The 17,686-nt window shown below is 44.8% G+C and overlaps 3 protein-coding genes across 5 annotated transcripts; 2 read left to right on the forward strand and 1 right to left on the reverse strand.

Annotated features, from left to right (window-relative positions):
* Nucleotides 1-598: 598 nt before the first annotated feature.
* On the reverse strand, nt 599-5,749 carry LOC115622661 (small RNA degrading nuclease 5). Of its 3 annotated transcripts, XM_030516673.1 has the most exons (5): nt 5,619-5,749; nt 5,366-5,546; nt 5,275-5,304; nt 2,395-3,172; nt 599-2,324 (listed from the first exon to the last, which is right to left on the reverse strand). In XM_030516673.1, exons 4-5 carry the CDS (start codon nt 3,142-3,144, stop codon nt 1,023-1,025), a joined length of 2,052 nt encoding a protein of 683 aa, XP_030372533.1. In that variant the 5' UTR covers nt 3,145-3,172; nt 5,275-5,304; nt 5,366-5,546; nt 5,619-5,749; the 3' UTR covers nt 599-1,022. The 3 variants fall into 3 exon arrangements, with proteins under 3 accessions (XP_030372533.1, XP_030372532.1, XP_030372534.1); XM_030516672.1 differs by lacking the exon at nt 5,275-5,304 and having other exon boundaries at nt 5,619-5,748; XM_030516674.1 differs by lacking the exons at nt 5,275-5,304; nt 5,366-5,546; nt 5,619-5,749 and adding an exon at nt 3,239-3,330.
* On the forward strand, nt 3,595-5,251 carry LOC115622662 (innexin inx4). Its single transcript, XM_030516675.1, has 2 exons — nt 3,595-4,335; nt 4,397-5,251. The coding sequence occupies exons 1-2, from the start codon at nt 3,685-3,687 to the stop codon at nt 4,901-4,903; spliced, it is 1,158 nt and encodes a 385-aa protein (XP_030372535.1). The 5' UTR covers nt 3,595-3,684; the 3' UTR covers nt 4,904-5,251.
* Nucleotides 5,750-6,290: 541 nt separating the features above from the next.
* Nucleotides 6,291-17,253, forward strand: LOC115622839 (serine protease nudel). The gene is made up of 16 exons (XM_030516918.1): nt 6,291-6,538; nt 7,372-7,515; nt 7,571-9,418; nt 10,225-11,357; nt 11,680-12,186; nt 12,242-12,575; nt 12,635-13,844; nt 13,921-14,090; nt 14,153-14,266; nt 14,338-15,118; nt 15,180-15,371; nt 15,502-15,980; nt 16,042-16,333; nt 16,393-16,500; nt 16,557-16,700; nt 16,762-17,253. The coding sequence occupies exons 1-16, from the start codon at nt 6,532-6,534 to the stop codon at nt 17,177-17,179; spliced, it is 7,881 nt and encodes a 2,626-aa protein (XP_030372778.1). The 5' UTR covers nt 6,291-6,531; the 3' UTR covers nt 17,180-17,253.
* The last annotated feature ends 433 nt before the right edge of the window (nt 17,254-17,686 follow it).

A 17,686-nucleotide genomic window follows, 5' to 3' on the forward strand; every position in this document is an offset into this window, starting at 1 on the left:
AAAAAATAATAAGTAAAAGCATGTTACACTCATTAAAAAAATCGAAAATTTTAAAATGTATACATGAAACATTTCTATGTATCTTTAAAGTTGAACTCTATCTGGCAACATCACGCAAAAATTTTCTTTTGGGCAAATTTCTCTTTGATTTCGGTGCAGCACTTGCGCAGTGTGCGGAGCGATTGACCCACAGGTCGTATGAGTAATCGTAGGAGCAGTGCCAGGCGCAATATTTTCGAGCGTGTGCCAATCAAGCGAACGAAACGAAACGCCAACGCTCGTCTGATAAGAACGAGCTCTAGAGCCTAAACTAACGGCACTTTCACTTTCCATGCAATGCACGACTAAATGCCAAACGGCAGCGAGCGGGAGAGTGAGAGCCAGAGAGCGACAAATAGTAAGAGAGTTAAGGGCCTAGACAACGGAGCGCTGCGTTGAGTGTGGTAGGAAATTTATTGTTGTTATCACGACAACAAAGACAACAAAGAACACCAACAACAGCACACTGTAGTGGCATCCAAAAAGTAGGTCATCCCGCCTGAAAATATTGAGACTGTCCGCCCCCACAGGAAAAACAAGCACAGACAAACAACATTGGTTAAGTTTGAAAAGTTTTCTTATATTTTTTATGAAAAAATAAATGTAGAATTTGTTTATTCATTATTCATAGCTGAATATTCATCAAGATAAATTTATAATTTTCTTCAGATAAATGTGTTAACTTGACGGGTTACACATATTGGGTTTAAGAGTTGAAGTTTTGGGATTGGGGTTGGATTTTATTTGCTTGTGGTCTTGTGTACTTAAATCCAAATACGAAGAAATTTCCTTGATGGCTCTGCGACTACCAGCCACTACACCAAAAACTTGAAGATGCACTGTACGCAAATTTTAATTGGTTAAGTTTTGTTGGTTTAAAGCATTTGATATTGTTTATCAAAAATAATATATTATAGCGGTCATCTATATTAGAGTCGTGGGCGGGCACACTCCTCTCCTCCCCCCATTATACTATTTACATTCTAATCCTGAACGCTGAGCGGCGCACTCGTTTCATTAGTGCCGTTAAGACGCTTAATGGCGATTTTAGCCACGCCCTTCGTGCATTCCGCCGAGCCGCCCATTAGCACCAGGAAGAGTCCGTTGTGGGCGACTGTGTTCCACAGACGCTCAATAAGTTTGTCCACCTTGGTCGCCGCTCGCTCCGCTGTCTCCAACATAAAGTCCTGTTCGGGTACAAGCAGATTCGCAATTGTCAAGGCATGCTCCAGAGCAATCTCGTTGACCTTGCGTACCGCCTCCTTGGGCGAAGACACCTCGTGTACATGTACCGCTTTGCGATTATCCTTCGGCACCGCCTGCTCCGCTTTCTGAATAACCTCCTTGAGCCGCGGCTGCAAATCTCCAACTGTTACGATGGCCGTGCGCTTGTCCCGCTTCGCCACGTGGGCAAACAGATTGTTCTTGATGCTGTCCCCACTGCTGGCACGGACCACCTCATGAATTCGCTTGCGTTGCGTCAGAATTTCATCGCCGAATTCGATGCTGTTGGCCAGCTTCATTTTGACCAGCTTGAGGGTGGCACGCGAGTCCTCAATGGAGTCGTGTCCATCATCATTTTCTTGAATTTGCTCCTTTAAGAAAGTCTGGGCCAAATGCTTCAGCTTGCTCTTACGCTTACGCACGCCCGAAATGTTGAAGCACACACTAGTATCGATTACATATGGATGCATCATTTTGAGCGCGTTCAGATCCGAATTAAGCGACTGACCCACTAATATAGCGTCGGCAGGTAGCAACTGAGACACCTCTTGCTGCACTTCAAACAATTGCTTGGTGACCGACTCCATCAGCTCGGCAGTTATGCCGGAGTACTGTGTCAGATAGTCGGTGATTTTGTTGATGGGCCGCACCAACGACTCGTACACGGTCTCGAGTTTCTCATCGACAATCGAAATACGTGTCAGCTCATTGACGCCTGCGATGGTACGACACATTTCGCAATCTACGCCGTACATGGGACTGCGGTCGGTGACGGGCGCATAACGTTTTTTTGTGAACACAAATGACTTAAAGCGGCTGTGCAGCTCACCCTGGAGGGGAATGGGATAGCCCTCGTCGACCATCTGTAGGGCCGAGAGCAGCAGTTTGGTGCGTGGAAATTTATCGTCCGGATGCAGCTCCAGCGCATCTTTGCATGTTTGTTTCTCGATTGGAAAAATTGTCTTAACAAGCAGTGTGGGGTCCTTGTTCAGCTCCACGGCCGACTCTAATGAGCCGTGTTCGTCAATTAACTTTTGCGCTTGCACATTTGTCAGCGGAATCTAGACGAAATAAGAAGGGGGAGTTGTCCAAGTTAAGAGTGTGGGGGCAGCTGTTGGATTATGCACTAACCTGCGCAATCTCGTCGATAATTTTACCCTCATCCTGCGGCGGCAGCAACATCTCTAGTTTGGTGTTGAATATACGATTGGTCGCCTCGAAGCGGCTCTCGTTGGACAAATAATGATATAGCGACAAACCCTCCAGGATGACAACCACGCTGTGCGACAGGCTCAGCCATTTGTCCAGCGAGCACCAGCGATCTGGCGCACATGGACTGTTTCTGCCGATCAACGCGGACATCAGCAGATGCTGTATATCGGTAAGGAAGATTGGTGTGCGCACATCCTGTGGCGTCTCCAAAGAGGCGCGCTGCCCCATTTCGCGCAAACGCAGACCAGGCATGTCCTCCAGTTCGCGTTTGCGCCGGCGCAACTCCGCAGAGAGTGACTTGTACTGTTCCTCAGTCAATGTGGACACGGGATCCGGCAAGTCGCCGCCGCCACCCTCGGCACTACGACTTCTCTTGATTTTCGGCTCATCCGCATCGCATGCAGCACTTTCATCGCTCGTGTTTTTAATTGTAAGACGATTGCGGGGCTTTCGTTTACTGCACACTGTTACAAAGCCTCCGTCGTCATCATCATTGGGCGAGGCTGCGCCATCTGAGCCGCTCTTGAGGAGGGCCTCGCGACGCTTGGCCAGCTCTGCCTCGTGCACACGATCTCTATCGTTCAGTTGCATGAGGTTTGCTAGAGCGGCCATCTTCTTCTTTTTCTTTTCATTGCGCTCCTGCTGTTTCGAAGACAGTTGTTCCTTCATTCTTGATGTGCTTCGCCTGATGGTTAAGCTGTAATCAAAAACAAATCTTGTTCGAGTGATTTCAAAGCGAATCTATAGATGTTAAAATACGCACTTTTAGTAAAGCTCATAACAAAAGTTAATTATTTTAAAAGTTGTTTAAACGCAAATGGTACTAATGAGCACATGTGGGTAAGTGAAACTAGAGAGGTACAAAATATTCTAATAGTTATCGATAACAACCTAATTTCAAATGTCTGGCAGAAGCGGCTAACAGAATGAGGCTGCCACACAAGTGGCTGTGTCGTTGGCCAACTAACTAGTGATGACACACACCCATCTGGCAGCACCATAAAATACTAAACACCAAGCATAATTAATGCAGGGCTGCCACACTGCTACAAAATGAAATTTTGCTCATATAGAAACATAGCAACAACCGTTAAGTTCCCGCGTGCTTTAAAGAAATACTAAGAAACCGGAAGCAAACGAAGATTGTGGATCATTTTTAGCGAATTAGCTAAATTTCGCAGGCTGACTTAAGATTTAAATTCAAAGAAAATGTATACAGCCGTCGCTCCACTCTCTAAGTACCTGCAGCATAAGTCGGTGCGTATATATGATTTGGTATTTACGCTCCACTCAAAATGTACAGTAGCGCTGCTACTGGCTTGCACTTGTTTGCTATCAGCCAAGCAATATTTCGGCGATCCCATACAATGCATATCAGACTTGAAGTTCAGCGATTATGTACATTCCTATTGCTGGACAATGGGCACTTATATATGGAGCTACGACTACAAAAAACTGTCTCCGTCGGACCGCGAGTACTTGCTGAATAAGGCTAAGGGCGCTTACGAAAACGCCACGAAAAACTCGGCCACGCCTGGAACTAATCTACTGTACATTCAGTACGAACAAATACCTAGGGGCGCAAAAACCGAACGCATCTTCTTACGTTACTACCAATGGGTTGTGCTGGTGCTGCTACTGCAGTCCTTCGTTTTCTATTTTCCGGCCTTTCTCTGGAAGGTTTGGGAGGGCGGTAGGCTAAAATACCTGTGCGCGGAATTACATCATAAGCTGGATAAGGAAAAGATCACATCCCGACTTGGTGCATTGGTGGAGTATTTCAGAAGCGACTACAAAGATGCGCACTTCCGCTATTTTGCTTCATACGTACTTTGCGAGGTCATGAACTTCACCATCAGCGTAAGTTTGTAGTCATATTTATGTTATATATTCTTGCATTTAACTCTTGGTTGTATTTAAGATTGTCAATATGCTATTGCTGAACGTATTTCTCGATAACTTCTGGGCCCATTATATTGAAGCTCTAAACGTTGTGCCCTCCTACAACTGGGACCTGTGGAACCATATTGTCTCGCGCATTTTTCCGAAGATTGCGAAGTGCCAGCTACAAATTTACGGCGCCGGCGGCTCGAACTCCGTGTATGATAATCTATGTCTGCTGCCCTTGAACATAGTGAATGAGAAGATCTTCGCCTTCCTCTGGATTTGGTTTATATTGATGGCTCTGTTGGCGGGCCTCAAGCTGTTCTATCGTCTGCTCGTCATCTCCCATCGCGGGATACGTTTTCATTTGCTGCACACTCAGGCACGCTTCATGTCTAAATCACATGTGCAGAGTGTTATACAGAACTGCAGTTATGGCGATTGGTTTGTTCTAATGCGTGTGGCCAATAACATCAGCCCGGAGACGTTTCGCCAGTTGTTGCAGATGCTCTACAGCGCCAAGTGTCCCCGATCTAACCCGTAAACAATCGACGCTGCGTAACCTGATTTTTTCGAACATTTCCTTTCATTTCATTCAGTAATTACATACCCATCGTTTATGATTTGCTTATGCGCCAGACCATTTATTTTTGAAGTTTGAAATGACATAATGAAGCGCGCTAATTTATAAGTTTATGAGACAATTAAGTTCTTTATAGTATGTTAAGAATATTCATCGGTATAACACTTATTATCGAGCCCTATTACAAAAATAACTACACATATATATTGTAGCTAGTAAGTCGACATGAATTGCGAAACTCAGGTTTATAATTTCCCTTAAATTTTTACACGCATCGAATAAAATGCATAAATTCTGTTCCTTAATGTACAAGTTTTCTTTTCTAAACGTACCTTGACGCCAAACGGGCTCCTCTCACATTTCTTGGCAACAAATTAGTCAACATTTTTTGTCATTCGTTTGATTTTCGATGCGTCTACTCACCATTCGGTCCGTGGGTGCTGCCGAAATATGATGGTGCCGCACATGCCTGCCGAACGTTTTGGGTTTACACGCAAGGATTGTAATGGTAGAGAGTTTGCCGAATTTAGCATCAATATTTTTGGTCAGGGTATACTTTTTTTGAAATAGTATTTTTTGAGTTTTTTCTTTTTTTTTTTTGTATCTACACACATGAGGAGTAGGTGGGAAGTAATGATTTGGAGTAGCTGGAGCTAAAGCCGCTGTTAATACTCACATTCTCAATAATAGGTATAATTTTGGCAAAGTTTTTTGGCAATTTTATCGAAATTTTTTTGGTGCGGGGCTGTGTATTTTGTTTTTAAATGCAAAATTTGTATTCTAAAATTGTTTTTGCTAGATTTTTGTAGTGTTTGATAAATAAACATAGTGTGTGCCGGCTGACTAAATTGTAACTCAAAGCTAGCTTAGGTCATTGACATTTCTGCACGCACTTAATTGTGCATAAATGTATAACTATGTATGTACATACATGCATACATATATGTAAATGTGGGTGGGCGGTGTTTGCACTGACAACCACACAATTCCCTTCAACTTGCACTTTTCCACATTCGATTCAGCTGATCCAGCAGTTCTGGGCATTTTCATTAACCAAAAAACTGTAAGGTTCAAAATATTTTGCAGACAGCACAGCAAAATAAGCCGAGGAAGTGGGTCGACGTCGCCGCGATTCGAAGCTGATCCACTTTCGGGGGCTTCATAAGCGGGCCCCACAGCCATCGAGCTCTTCAGTTGCCGTGCGCCGGTCGAAAGCGCGGAAGTCGCTCGCAGTTCTCCTCGTTTTGGTCGTAATTGTCTTGTCGCGGTTTCAAATTCGCAGTTCCCTCCATTTGGATTACCGCACCGGAGCTAAATTGTTGCATTTCGTTATTATATTATATTTTGTTTATTTTATTTTTTTTTGGTTTGTTTGAGTGAATTTCGGTAATTTGATGATCCTCTTCGAATTAGAGTTTTGAATATTCAAGAGCAATTTGATTATTGCCGGAAACTGTGTCAATTGATATGTGAAAGTGAAGCTGGTGGCATAGAGGATTGAAAAATAACACAATTATAATAACAAATTCTAACTATCAGTACAACAGAAAACCATAAAAACGTAGTCGTGTGTGTGAATTTATTTTAAAATGGATGGTAGGTTTAAAAATATACATATAGTATAGTACTTTATATTGATTTTACTGCTTCCAATAACCATTTTATTGGATTTTAATTTAATATTTGAGGTGCTCATGCAAACCAAGTTATAATACAGAAATAACATTTTATAAAAAATACTAGGAACAGAAATAAATTATCCGGATTATTATTGTAAATAAATAAATGACAAAGTGAATGGTGAAGAACCAAATTATACCTATATTCGAAACAAGATAACAATTCAGATAATTCAAGATAATTAAAATAATTGTTTTTATTGCCATTTTAAATCAATGATTGCACAAGCTCGACATTGTTTAAGTTAAACTTTGGTTTTAGTGCCAGCTGCGTCAGCACTTAGGCGCACTTTCTGAAACTGTTGCGAAAGTGCTGGCGAGCAAAGACCTCGCTGACAAAAATAATTGTAAGCCGGCAGAAAATACAAGAAACATATTCGGGAAAACAAAAAATAAACAAAATCGTTAAACTATGTTAAAATTATTAACGAGTTGTTGTCAACACATTTTTTATTGAGCTACCTTCGGAGGGGCATATGTGTTTTTAAAGGCAACGACAATTACATTTCTTAATCGATTATTTAATTGTGTTTCGATTTAAGATTATAATTATAACACAAGGGTAATTATTATACAAATAATATGAATAGTTTCCATCTTTTTTGTGTTTTATAATCATTTGTACTTTAATCATTAGAAAACATATTCGCAGCAATGACAATTGAGAGCAAATCACGCTAACCAGGAATCAGTTGATTATAAAATTATTTAAAAGATTGGAGACTGATAAATTTACCTTTAATTATGCAGAGATCGAAGCAAAGGGAGGTTTGCGAAATCCACGTAGATGCTCATTTCGAATGCCCTGCAGTCGCATCGTGCTCATATCGACCGTAGTCTTGATCACACTTCTGCTTTCGCTTATCTATCATGGCATTGTACTGGAGAGAATGGGTGAGTACAAAACATCCTCCAATGATTGGCCGTCTAAAGCAAAAAGCGTCAACAGATCCCCTCAGCCATATAATGACACTTGATGATGAACACGCCCAGCCTGTAGAGCCCATAGATGAGGATCTTGTGGGGAATATAAATAATCTGCCACCCGTGCGTATTCAACTGCTTGACACTACTCCCCTGCTGGGGCCAACAACCCATCTGGATATCGATAATACCCCTCTGGGCAACGACAATGAGGAACAAAAAGTGCATCTGAAACACTTGCGCCTCATGTTTCGACTACAGAAGCGATTGCGTCGTCAGCGCCGTCACCTGCCGGATCTACTCGATCCCGTTCAGCTTGAGGCCAATCTGCAACAGCTCTACCCGCGCCTGCGCAGCAAAAGGACCAAGGAGGCCCTTTATAAGCTCGAAAGCGAGTACGCTCGCTGCAAGAAAGAGACGCAGCATGCCGACGGCTGTCTGTCTGTCTTCATGCGCATGTACAACATGACCAAGGAGATCATCGAGAAAATGGAGAAGATGAAGGCCATCATGCAGGAGCATCGGCCGGAACTCGGCTCAAGTAGCATGGAATCAAAGGAGTTTGAGCCCTATGCGCCGACTCGAAACGTCACTCCGAAATCCACGCCAGCAACTGAGGAACCACTCGACCTAACCACGCCTATCGTGCCAGCCAATGTGACGGCCAATGGCACGACTGTAAAGCCCGTAAGAGAGAAAATAAAACCGGTAATTATCAGTTGGATTATCGACGGGCACGGTCATGACGAGAATGAGGCGTACGAGGAGAATACGCCGAAGATGGTCACAACCACCGAAGTTTCGCAGAGCACTTCCATAACGGACTCTACAAACTCAACGATGACCACATCTGCAATCGGAAATACTCCAACGACAACTTCCAAGTCCGCTTCTAATGTGGAAACAACAACCACGTTCACTTCAACAACAACAAAAACAACAACAACAACAACAGCAGCGGTTGACAAAGCAACTAGAGCGGCTAATACGACGACGACTTTGTTGCCCAGCACCACCCAAACAACCACCACTGCAGCCTTACCCCTAGAATCCACATCTGAGAATATCACCAAAACTATCTCAACCACTGAGGATTTAACCGCCGAGTCCACATCTGACTACATCAGTGTTATATTGGATGACTTTGTAGGACCCAAACACATATTGCCCGTAACAGAGGGAACCATTACTACTCCAGCGCTTAAATCGGATAGTCTCGTGAAGCAGAAAACTACGAAAATTCCAAATACAACGACCATCACCACAGATGCGCCGGAAATGCTCTCCACGACGCCACAGAATGCGACACATTCGCGAAAACTGCAATTCGATTGGATCATTGACAGCGAAATCGAAGACACAGATTCCAAAAACAGCACCACACAAGCAGTCGTCTCTACAACCACCACCACAAGAATGCCACTTACAACGACCGCCAGCGCTGCAACCGTCCGTCCCACTAACCCAAAGCCATTGAAAATCAGTTGGATTATCGATAGCGGTGGCAGCAGCTCTGAGTTTAGCAGCACCTACAAACCCAGGACCACCGTCGCCTCATCGACTCAAAGTCCAGAGCGGGATGTGCATCCACTGGATAACCCCAGTAGTGTGGAGAACATGCTGGACAGCTTTGAGCGGCATGAGGCCCAGAAGCCTCTCCTAAAGGCTCAAAACAACGCAACGACTACAACTGCGCCGAAAACTAGCAGCGATGTCTACGATCGCCAGCACTGGCTGGAACAGTTCAAGCAGCAGGCAGCGCCAGCCCAGACCCAGGACGAGCTTATTGATACGTTTGGCAGCGGACTGGATGCCAAAAGTCTGGACAATATGGGGCCCAAAATAAATCCAGCAAACATAAATTTATTGAATGGTAAGCAAAAAGAGTGGGCATATTTTATTTTCTTATGATTACATCAACAGATATGGGTATGTCGATACATATTACAATAAATTAAATTGAATTCAAAATAAGTTATAATTTTTACTTCAACAATAAGAAAGCCTAAAAAGTCCCAGAACAAAAAATTATATACTTACTTTGATCCTGTTTCGTTAAAAAAATCTTGTATTTCTACCATTAATCCTTATTTGGCTATTTTATCAATTTCATCAAATTGTTAGCCTTTTTTCATATTGTTACAATAATAAAGATATTCGTATAGAAGATAGTTTTTAAACAGTTCGAGTTATATTTTAAAGGCCATTTTCAAAGCTATTGGGTTTTTCGAGTTCTATATATGGTTTTAGATGTCATTTCTTTAATACTTATTATTTCAACAAAAACTTAATAAAGTAATTTTACACCTAAGAAGTCACAAAACAAACTCCAAGTCCAAAAACAAGAAAAAACAGTAAAGAAAAATTAAAATAAGACAAAAATATTTGCATTCAAATCTTTAATTGGGGCCTGTAACTAAATTGGTATGAATTTAAATTTGTTATTAAGCCTTTTGTTTTTGATGTAGTTTCAGCATTTTGATTTTGGGACATTTTTGACTAACAAATAAGTAAATATTTCTGGTAGTGCGAATGTATTTATTATTCTCATTTAAAGTAATGACCAGTTGCGAGAAATTGCGCCTTTATAGTGTATTGTCTATTATCAAAAGATCTTCCTTATTCCATTAATACTTTTATACTAGATTTTGATTAATCTTCAACTCCTATTTTCCACAGCGGCCGATGCCGAATTTTTGACAGTATGCGAGCGCATGGCCAAGAAAATGCGCAACAAGATGGGTGTGAGTGGCGAAACTGGTGGTGCCAGTAATCCAAGCAACCCAGTAGTTGCACCCGTGCCAGAAGGGGAAACGGAAACCTTTACATCTTCGCCCAACGTGCAGTTCACTAGCCGGGGACCAGGCGGGTTTCCCGTGTCCGGCGAAACAATGAAGGCCTCGGCACAGTTCATGTTTAATCCCAACTTTGGCATGCCCAGCATTCCTGTTTGCTTCTACATGACGCCTGCCAATTTCCGCATGCCCATGTGGTCGCCTTCGTATTATGGCATGCAGGGTGGGCAGTTCGGTGGCATGAATGGAGGCGGCGCAATGCCAATGGGCGGGCCTGGTGGCATATTCTTTGTGCCCAATCAATTTGGCACCACTGCCAATTTCTTTGCGGGCCCCAGCGGAGGCACTGCAGCAGCGGCGCAGAATAATATGCCAAATATATTCTCTAAGAATGCCTCCCCTCAAAAACTGGGCAGTCAGCAGCAACAGCAAGTCTACTGCACCTACATGCAGAATCAACGAGGACAGCAGCCAAATGTGCCGCCCAATCCAGCGACAGGCAACCAACTGGGCCTCAACCCGGGAGGTTTCTCAAATGCCAACTTCAAGATGCGCCATGCCAACCAGACAGCGTCGACCCAGGGCCAGATTATCTATGCCTCGTATATGGGTCTGCCCACACTTCCAGCTGACCGACCCAAGTGTGCGCAGCCCGATCAGGTGTCCTGCTACGGCAGCCAGGAGTGCATAAGCTCCGAGCGTTTCTGCGACAATGTCGTCGACTGTTCAGATGGCAGTGATGAGTCCGCCTGCACCTGTGCCGATCGCTTGGACGAAGAACGCCTGTGTGATGGCTATGCCGATTGTCCCATGGGTGAGGATGAGTTGGGCTGCTTCGGCTGCGAGCAATTCGCGATTTCCTGCTACGATCGACCGCAGGACTATGAGCGACACAATCGTTCCACACTGTCCATGTGCTACAGCCAATTGGAACGTTGTGACGGATTTGTCAACTGTCTTAATGGACGTGACGAACAAGAGTGCAGCATGCTGGTCACAGACGTTACACATCCCATGGTAAATAACTATAAATTCCATAGAGCTTATATTTTCAATGTTTTCAATTAGTATTAGTATTTAGTGTTGGTGATGCAGAGTTAAGATCTAGTTGGCTTATCATTTAAGTAACCAGGTATAGAACAGGCCTCAAGACTACAAAATACTGACTAGCATTTTGACATTACCAGACTTAATGGGTGTACAAACCTAACGCAGTTTTGTGTAGAAATATTAAATTATGTTGAAACAAAATCCAGTAGCACGAATAGATGATGGATCAGTCGTTAATTTCTTCAACTCTAATAACTGTAAGGCATAATGCCAAAATTTGTATACACAGGCTCACTCCGTTTCTGCGACGGAAGGATACCTTTATCGCAACCATCGCGGCGAATGGTATCCTGTTTGTAATAATGGGGCCAAGTGGGCGGCATCTGCCTGCGACTTCGAGGACACTCAGTCCAGCTCCAAGGCAGCACCAAATATCACATTTCAGCCTTTGACGTTGCCAGGACCTTTCATCGAGCCCTCCCTGCATTCGGGCATGCACTTTGCCCAGGCTTGTCATGGACGCAATAGCGAGGATAGTCTTGTGAATCAAGTGGCCTATGTGAAGTGCGCGCCTGCCGTCTGTGGCGTGCCCAGCAAACCGAGGCAGAGTCTGCACTCAAAACGGGCGCGTCGAGCGGCCATTGCAGCCGAACTAAGTGAGAAGTCGGATCCAGAGGTTGGCACAAGTCGCATCGTAGGTGGCAGCTACACAGATGCACTGCAGTGGCCCTTCGTGGTGGCCATCTACAGAGATGGCAAGTTCCATTGCGGTGGCACCATCTACAACGAACGCTGGGTAAGTCAGAAGCAGAAAAGTGGAATGGCAGTCTAAGCGTTGCTTTTCATTCCAGATTATTAGTGCGGCTCACTGTGTCATCAATTTTGCCAAATACTATTATGAGGTGCGCGCAGGACTCCTGCGACGTACAAGCTACTCACTTGCCACTCAAATCGTGCCCATCTCCCATATAGTCTTCCATCAGGCCTATGAGCGACGCAGTATGCGGAATGATCTGTCCTTGCTCCGTCTGGCAATGCCGCTTCAGTTCAATCGTTGGGTGAAGCCCATTTGTCTGCCCGACAAGGGTCGCACCACAATTGGTGATGACTGGATTTGGGGACCTGAGGAGCACACGCTATGCACTGTCGTTGGTTGGGGAGCCATACGAGAGAAGGGTCCGAGTAGTAAGTAGAGAACAAAAAACTTATTAGAATTCTGCTATAATCTCTGTCGTCATATCCAGGCGAATCCTTGCGACAAGTCACGGTGCCAATACGCAAACGCTGCACAGACCCCGAGGATCAAGCTGCTGAAGATATATGCGCAGGCGATCCAAATGGGGGACGCGATGCCTGCCAAGGCGATTCGGGTGGACCGCTCTTTTGTCGCAGCGTCACAAATTCAGATGAATGGTATCTGGCCGGCGTTGTGAGTCACGGTAATGGCTGTGCTCGTCCCAAAGAATTTGGAGTCTATACCCGCGTAGCCCTTTACTTGGACTGGCTAGAGATGGCCACAACACAAGATCTGCTGCCGTCGCGCCAGCCCCGCCAAATGTGTCCGGGATTCTTGTGTGTCTGGGGTGGCAAACGTTGTATAGCCGAACGATTGCGTTGCGATCGTGCGGTCGACTGTCTGGGCGGTGAAGATGAGGTAGGCTGTACCTACAACTTTATACCGGACATGGTGGGCAGTCAACACAATGTCAGCAGCACCACAGAAAGTGATTATCATCCTGAGCCGGAGCAGCAACAGCAGAACCAACAGGATGGGCAGGCCGATGGCGATGAAGAGAGTACCACACCCTTGGATGAAGCTACCACACAAGAGTCGGACTTGGATAGTTTCTCAGCAGCTGAGAGTGTTACGGTGACGACTACAATTGATGGAAGCACCAGCAGCAGCAGCCTAATTACTGATGAATTCAACGTGGAGGACAGCACTTGGACCAATGAGCTTAGTACCTCTATTACATCTGAGCCCACAAGCCTACCCACCACAACGGAAACTTTCACAACCCTGCCTACAACAGTACCAACAACCACAATACCAACAACATGGCCCACAACAATCGCACAAACCACATGGCCTCCCACCTCGACGGAGGATTTTATGAAGCTGGCCGATTTGGCTACCCAAGTCTTTGAGGAAGCAACGCGAACCTCTAAAGAAGCCGAGGCGACGACATTGCCTTCAACGCCAATTACAACCGAAGCTCCAAACAACTCGAGCAGCACAGTGCCAGCAACAACAATAACAACAACTTCCACAACCCCAAAAACAACAACCGCAGCGACCACAACAACAGAAAGCAGCAGCACATCTACCCCCATCACCACGTCAACACCCAAGATTACAGCAGTAACATCATCATACGACAGCCAACAGACGACAACAAAGAGCGTGAAACTTTCGCCCAAGACCGCGCCGCCCAATAAATTTGTTTGTCAAAAGTGAGACTGAACTAACAACTTCCCACCACAGCCACCCACCCACCAACTAACTAACTGTTGTCCTTTGCCTTTTCAGAATGTCCCAAATTGTGGAGTTGCAGCATCGCTGCGACAAAAAAGTGGACTGCGAGGATGGCACAGATGAATTGGACTGTAGCTGCCGTGACTATTTGAAGGGCTCCTTGAGTGTGCTAATATGCGATGGCAAGGCTGATTGCGAGGACCTAACGGATGAATTGGAATGCGGTAAGATCTGGCTTTCCAATTAAACCTGATTACAGTTTTTTACTTTCTTAACTGCATTATAGGCTCTTGCGAAGAGAACGAGTTCCTCTGTCCGCTATCCAAAACATGTTTGCCTTTGACTAAACGCTGCGACAATTTCGCCGATTGTAGATTCAAGGAGGACGAAAAGGATTGTTGTAAGTAAGACAGCACACGGTAACCAAATATATGGCTGACACTGCTCCCTTCTCTTTATCCTCTCCAACAGTTGCGCTCACCAATGGCCATGACATTCACTTCGAAGCCCACAAACAGCCAAAATTTAGCAGCACCGGCATCTTCTCACGAAACGCTCACGGTCAGTGGCGTGTGGTCTGTGCCCATGAGACGGGCTTCCACACACATGGAGCTGCCACAGCCGATGCGGTATGCGCACTGCTCGGCTTCAAGGGCGCCCGCTACCACAACAGCACCGAGTTTGTGGCGCAGCGGTCGATGATGCCCATTACCCCAGAGCTGGCACGTAAATCACGACTGGGCTCACAACTGCGGGCTCTTGTGCGTGACAATGTGCAATTTACTAGTAACGAGGACCTCTTCCCACTGCATCCGCACTCGCAACAGCATCTGGCGCACATCGAGGGCGAGAAATGTTTGGGAATTTATGTAGAGTGCAATCCTCAGGCGAACAAGACTACGCCCTTAAAGACACTCAGCGCTGGACAGGCCATCAAGCACTCAACGGCACAGAATCTGCCAGTTATGCAGCCCACCATTGAGACACACAACACGCCCAATGTCCACTTCAAGCCGCAACTACCAGCACAGCTGCTGAACAAGAAAGACGAGATCCTTGACCGTTTGGACAAGCTGATCAAGAGCAAGAAGAATCAAACTGTGCTGGTGAATGAACAGCTTCACGAGGCCATCGAAGAGCTACATTGGCCTTGGCTGGCGGATGTGTATGCCAATGGGAACCTCTGGTGCCTAGGGGTGCTGATGGACAGGCGTTGGCTGCTGGTGCATGAGAGCTGCATGATTGGAGTGAGGTGAGAGGAACCCACAAATCTCCGATATCTATATACCCATTTACACTTAAATTCTTTTCAGATTTGAGAAGCACTATATAAGCGTATTGCTGGGCGGTGGAAAGACCAAACGAACACTCCATCGAAGTACACACGAGCAAGTACGACGCGTGGACTGCTATGAGGCAGTTCCCGATACGGATGTCCTACTCCTACACCTGGCAGAGTCGGCGCGATTCACACACCATGTGCTGCCCACCTTCCTGCCAGATATGTAAGTATGTTTAGATAGGTTATGATAAGGATATTTCGAGGAGTTAAGAGTTCGTTGAGAATCCAACGCCTATTAAAATGGCACTCAACAATACATGATTGACAAATTCTAACGAATGTGTCCTTTCCAGCTCCAGCAAGAATTCAACACGCGACTGCATCAGCGTCCTGCATGATGAACAGACGGGTCGAATCAAAACTGTGGCCATTGCAGCCGCTTCAAATGACACGAAATGCCAGAAAACAGAATCTATATCCTGCTATCAACTGCAGGAGAAGCAACCACCCGTCCATTTAATGCGTCTGCTCAATGTCAGTGCCGAGGATATGGCCTCTATATCTGAGGAGGTGGAGCTCATCAATGGCATAGCGCCCACGGAACTGCCCGCCCTCACAAAGTTTACCAGCTGCTCACAATTCGGGCAGAAGAATGCAAACGACTCATTAGGACGACCCGTCGATCAGGGTATCCTGGTTTGTCGCGATCCCCATACGGGCTGGTATCCAACAGCGCTCTTCAGCTACAACAACAGCGATTGCCAGAGTTTCAAAGCGCCATTCGGCATACGGACATTGGAGCTGGCCTACAAGAAAATTCAACATATTATAGGTAATATTTCTTTCTTAGCAGCTATTTTGATAATTGCTGTGAAAATCTTCATACTCTACAGACCAACCGCACTGTGCGAGTGTGAAAAGCACTCCATCGTGCAACACCCATCGTTGTCCACTCGGACTCTGTCTGTCGCATGCCGCGCTGTGCGATGGGAAGAGTGACTGCCACGATGGCAGTGACGAGGATGAGCAGATGTGTCGGGCGTTGAAAAAAACCTGCGCTCCTGGCGAGATGAAATGCCGATCCAGTCGCAAATGTGTGCCCAAGGAAAAGTTTTGCGACCATATACCCGACTGTGCGGACATGACTGACGAGCCCACAATATGCAGCTGTTTTACCTATTTGCAGTAAGTTATAAGCAACCCATTCTTCCCAGATTTTATCCATTTAATTTGCCTATCTAAAGAGCCACCGATCCCTCTAAAATATGTGATGGCAAGCGCAACTGCTGGGACAAGAGCGACGAGAGTTCTGTGCTTTGTAACTGCACTTCGGAACACTTTCAATGCAGCTCGTAAGTATACTTGTATTTTGATTTTCTATAAATTAGTTATTAATTTAAATGTTCAGTTCACCGGAAGACTGCATTCCACGCGACTTTGTGTGCGACAAGGAGCCTGATTGCCCAAATGGCGAGGATGAGCGTTACTGTTTTGGCATAGAGCATCCGTTAGATATGGAAAAGAAGGACTTCTGGGCGCCCAACCAGCACAAGTGAGTTTTCAAAAGACGAAATATATACTTCAATTTATTGGAATTTGTATTTCTCTTGCAGACACAAGGAAACGGCTCCCCAATACGGACAGGTCATTGAGCAATCTTATGGCATTTGGCACACAAAATGTTTCCCAAAGAGTACACCGCCTGGCATTAAAGAAGTGCGTGCGATATGCGCCAAGCTTGGATATAATCCGTATCGCCAGCCCAGCTATCGACTTATAGACGATGGGGCTAATAAGGCAGTGGAAACTTACGAATGGGCCGACCAACGTGGTCGCAGCTTCAGCAACGATACGCTGGTGGGAAAATATCGTGAGTCCACCAAGGCAAAGATAGTCAGCAAATTCTCGCCTCTGCAGCTGAACGACCAGCTTACGCTCTTCCTAAAGCCGAGTCGACCCATAGCCGAGTTGGTCAAGTGGAATGCCACCGACTCAAGTCGTTGCTTTAGGCTGGAGATCCGATGTGCCTGAGGAGGAACGTGTGATGTGCTCGTGATTTTCCTTTGTACGTTTTAGTAGAAAATAAATACGAGATAAAACTGCAACCATCGTCTGTTTTATTAAGTCCTTTTCACGTAACTATTCTTTTAGTCAGTTTTCTATATTACTGAGTTTATTTTATGATTTATTCATAATCCATTATTTTTTCGTACTTCGTAAGCATACTTGGGGTTTTTTTTTTTGGAATTTCGTATTATATGTTTAACAAACAAATTTTCATGTTTTATAAATGTAAAAAATTGCACGCTTTTTAGTAAAAATTCAAACAATTTTTAATACTTCAAGCACTTAAAATATATATGTATGTATATATTTGTTTAAATTTGTTTATATGTTAAATTCGTTAAAAAGATTTTTAAGATGTGTTGTTATATGTATGTGAGTAGATATATTCTATAAATTAGTTAAGAATTATTCTTGTTTTGTATTTCGAAATAAAAGGTACTTGAGATTTAGCTTAAGAATAATCCGCTTTAG

This window comes from Scaptodrosophila lebanonensis, unplaced genomic scaffold, assembly GCF_003285725.1.
Source record: "Scaptodrosophila lebanonensis strain 11010-0011.00,11010-0021.00 unplaced genomic scaffold, SlebRS2 tig00000043-arrow-pilon, whole genome shotgun sequence".
Lineage (NCBI taxonomy): Eukaryota > Metazoa > Arthropoda > Insecta > Diptera > Drosophilidae > Scaptodrosophila > Scaptodrosophila lebanonensis.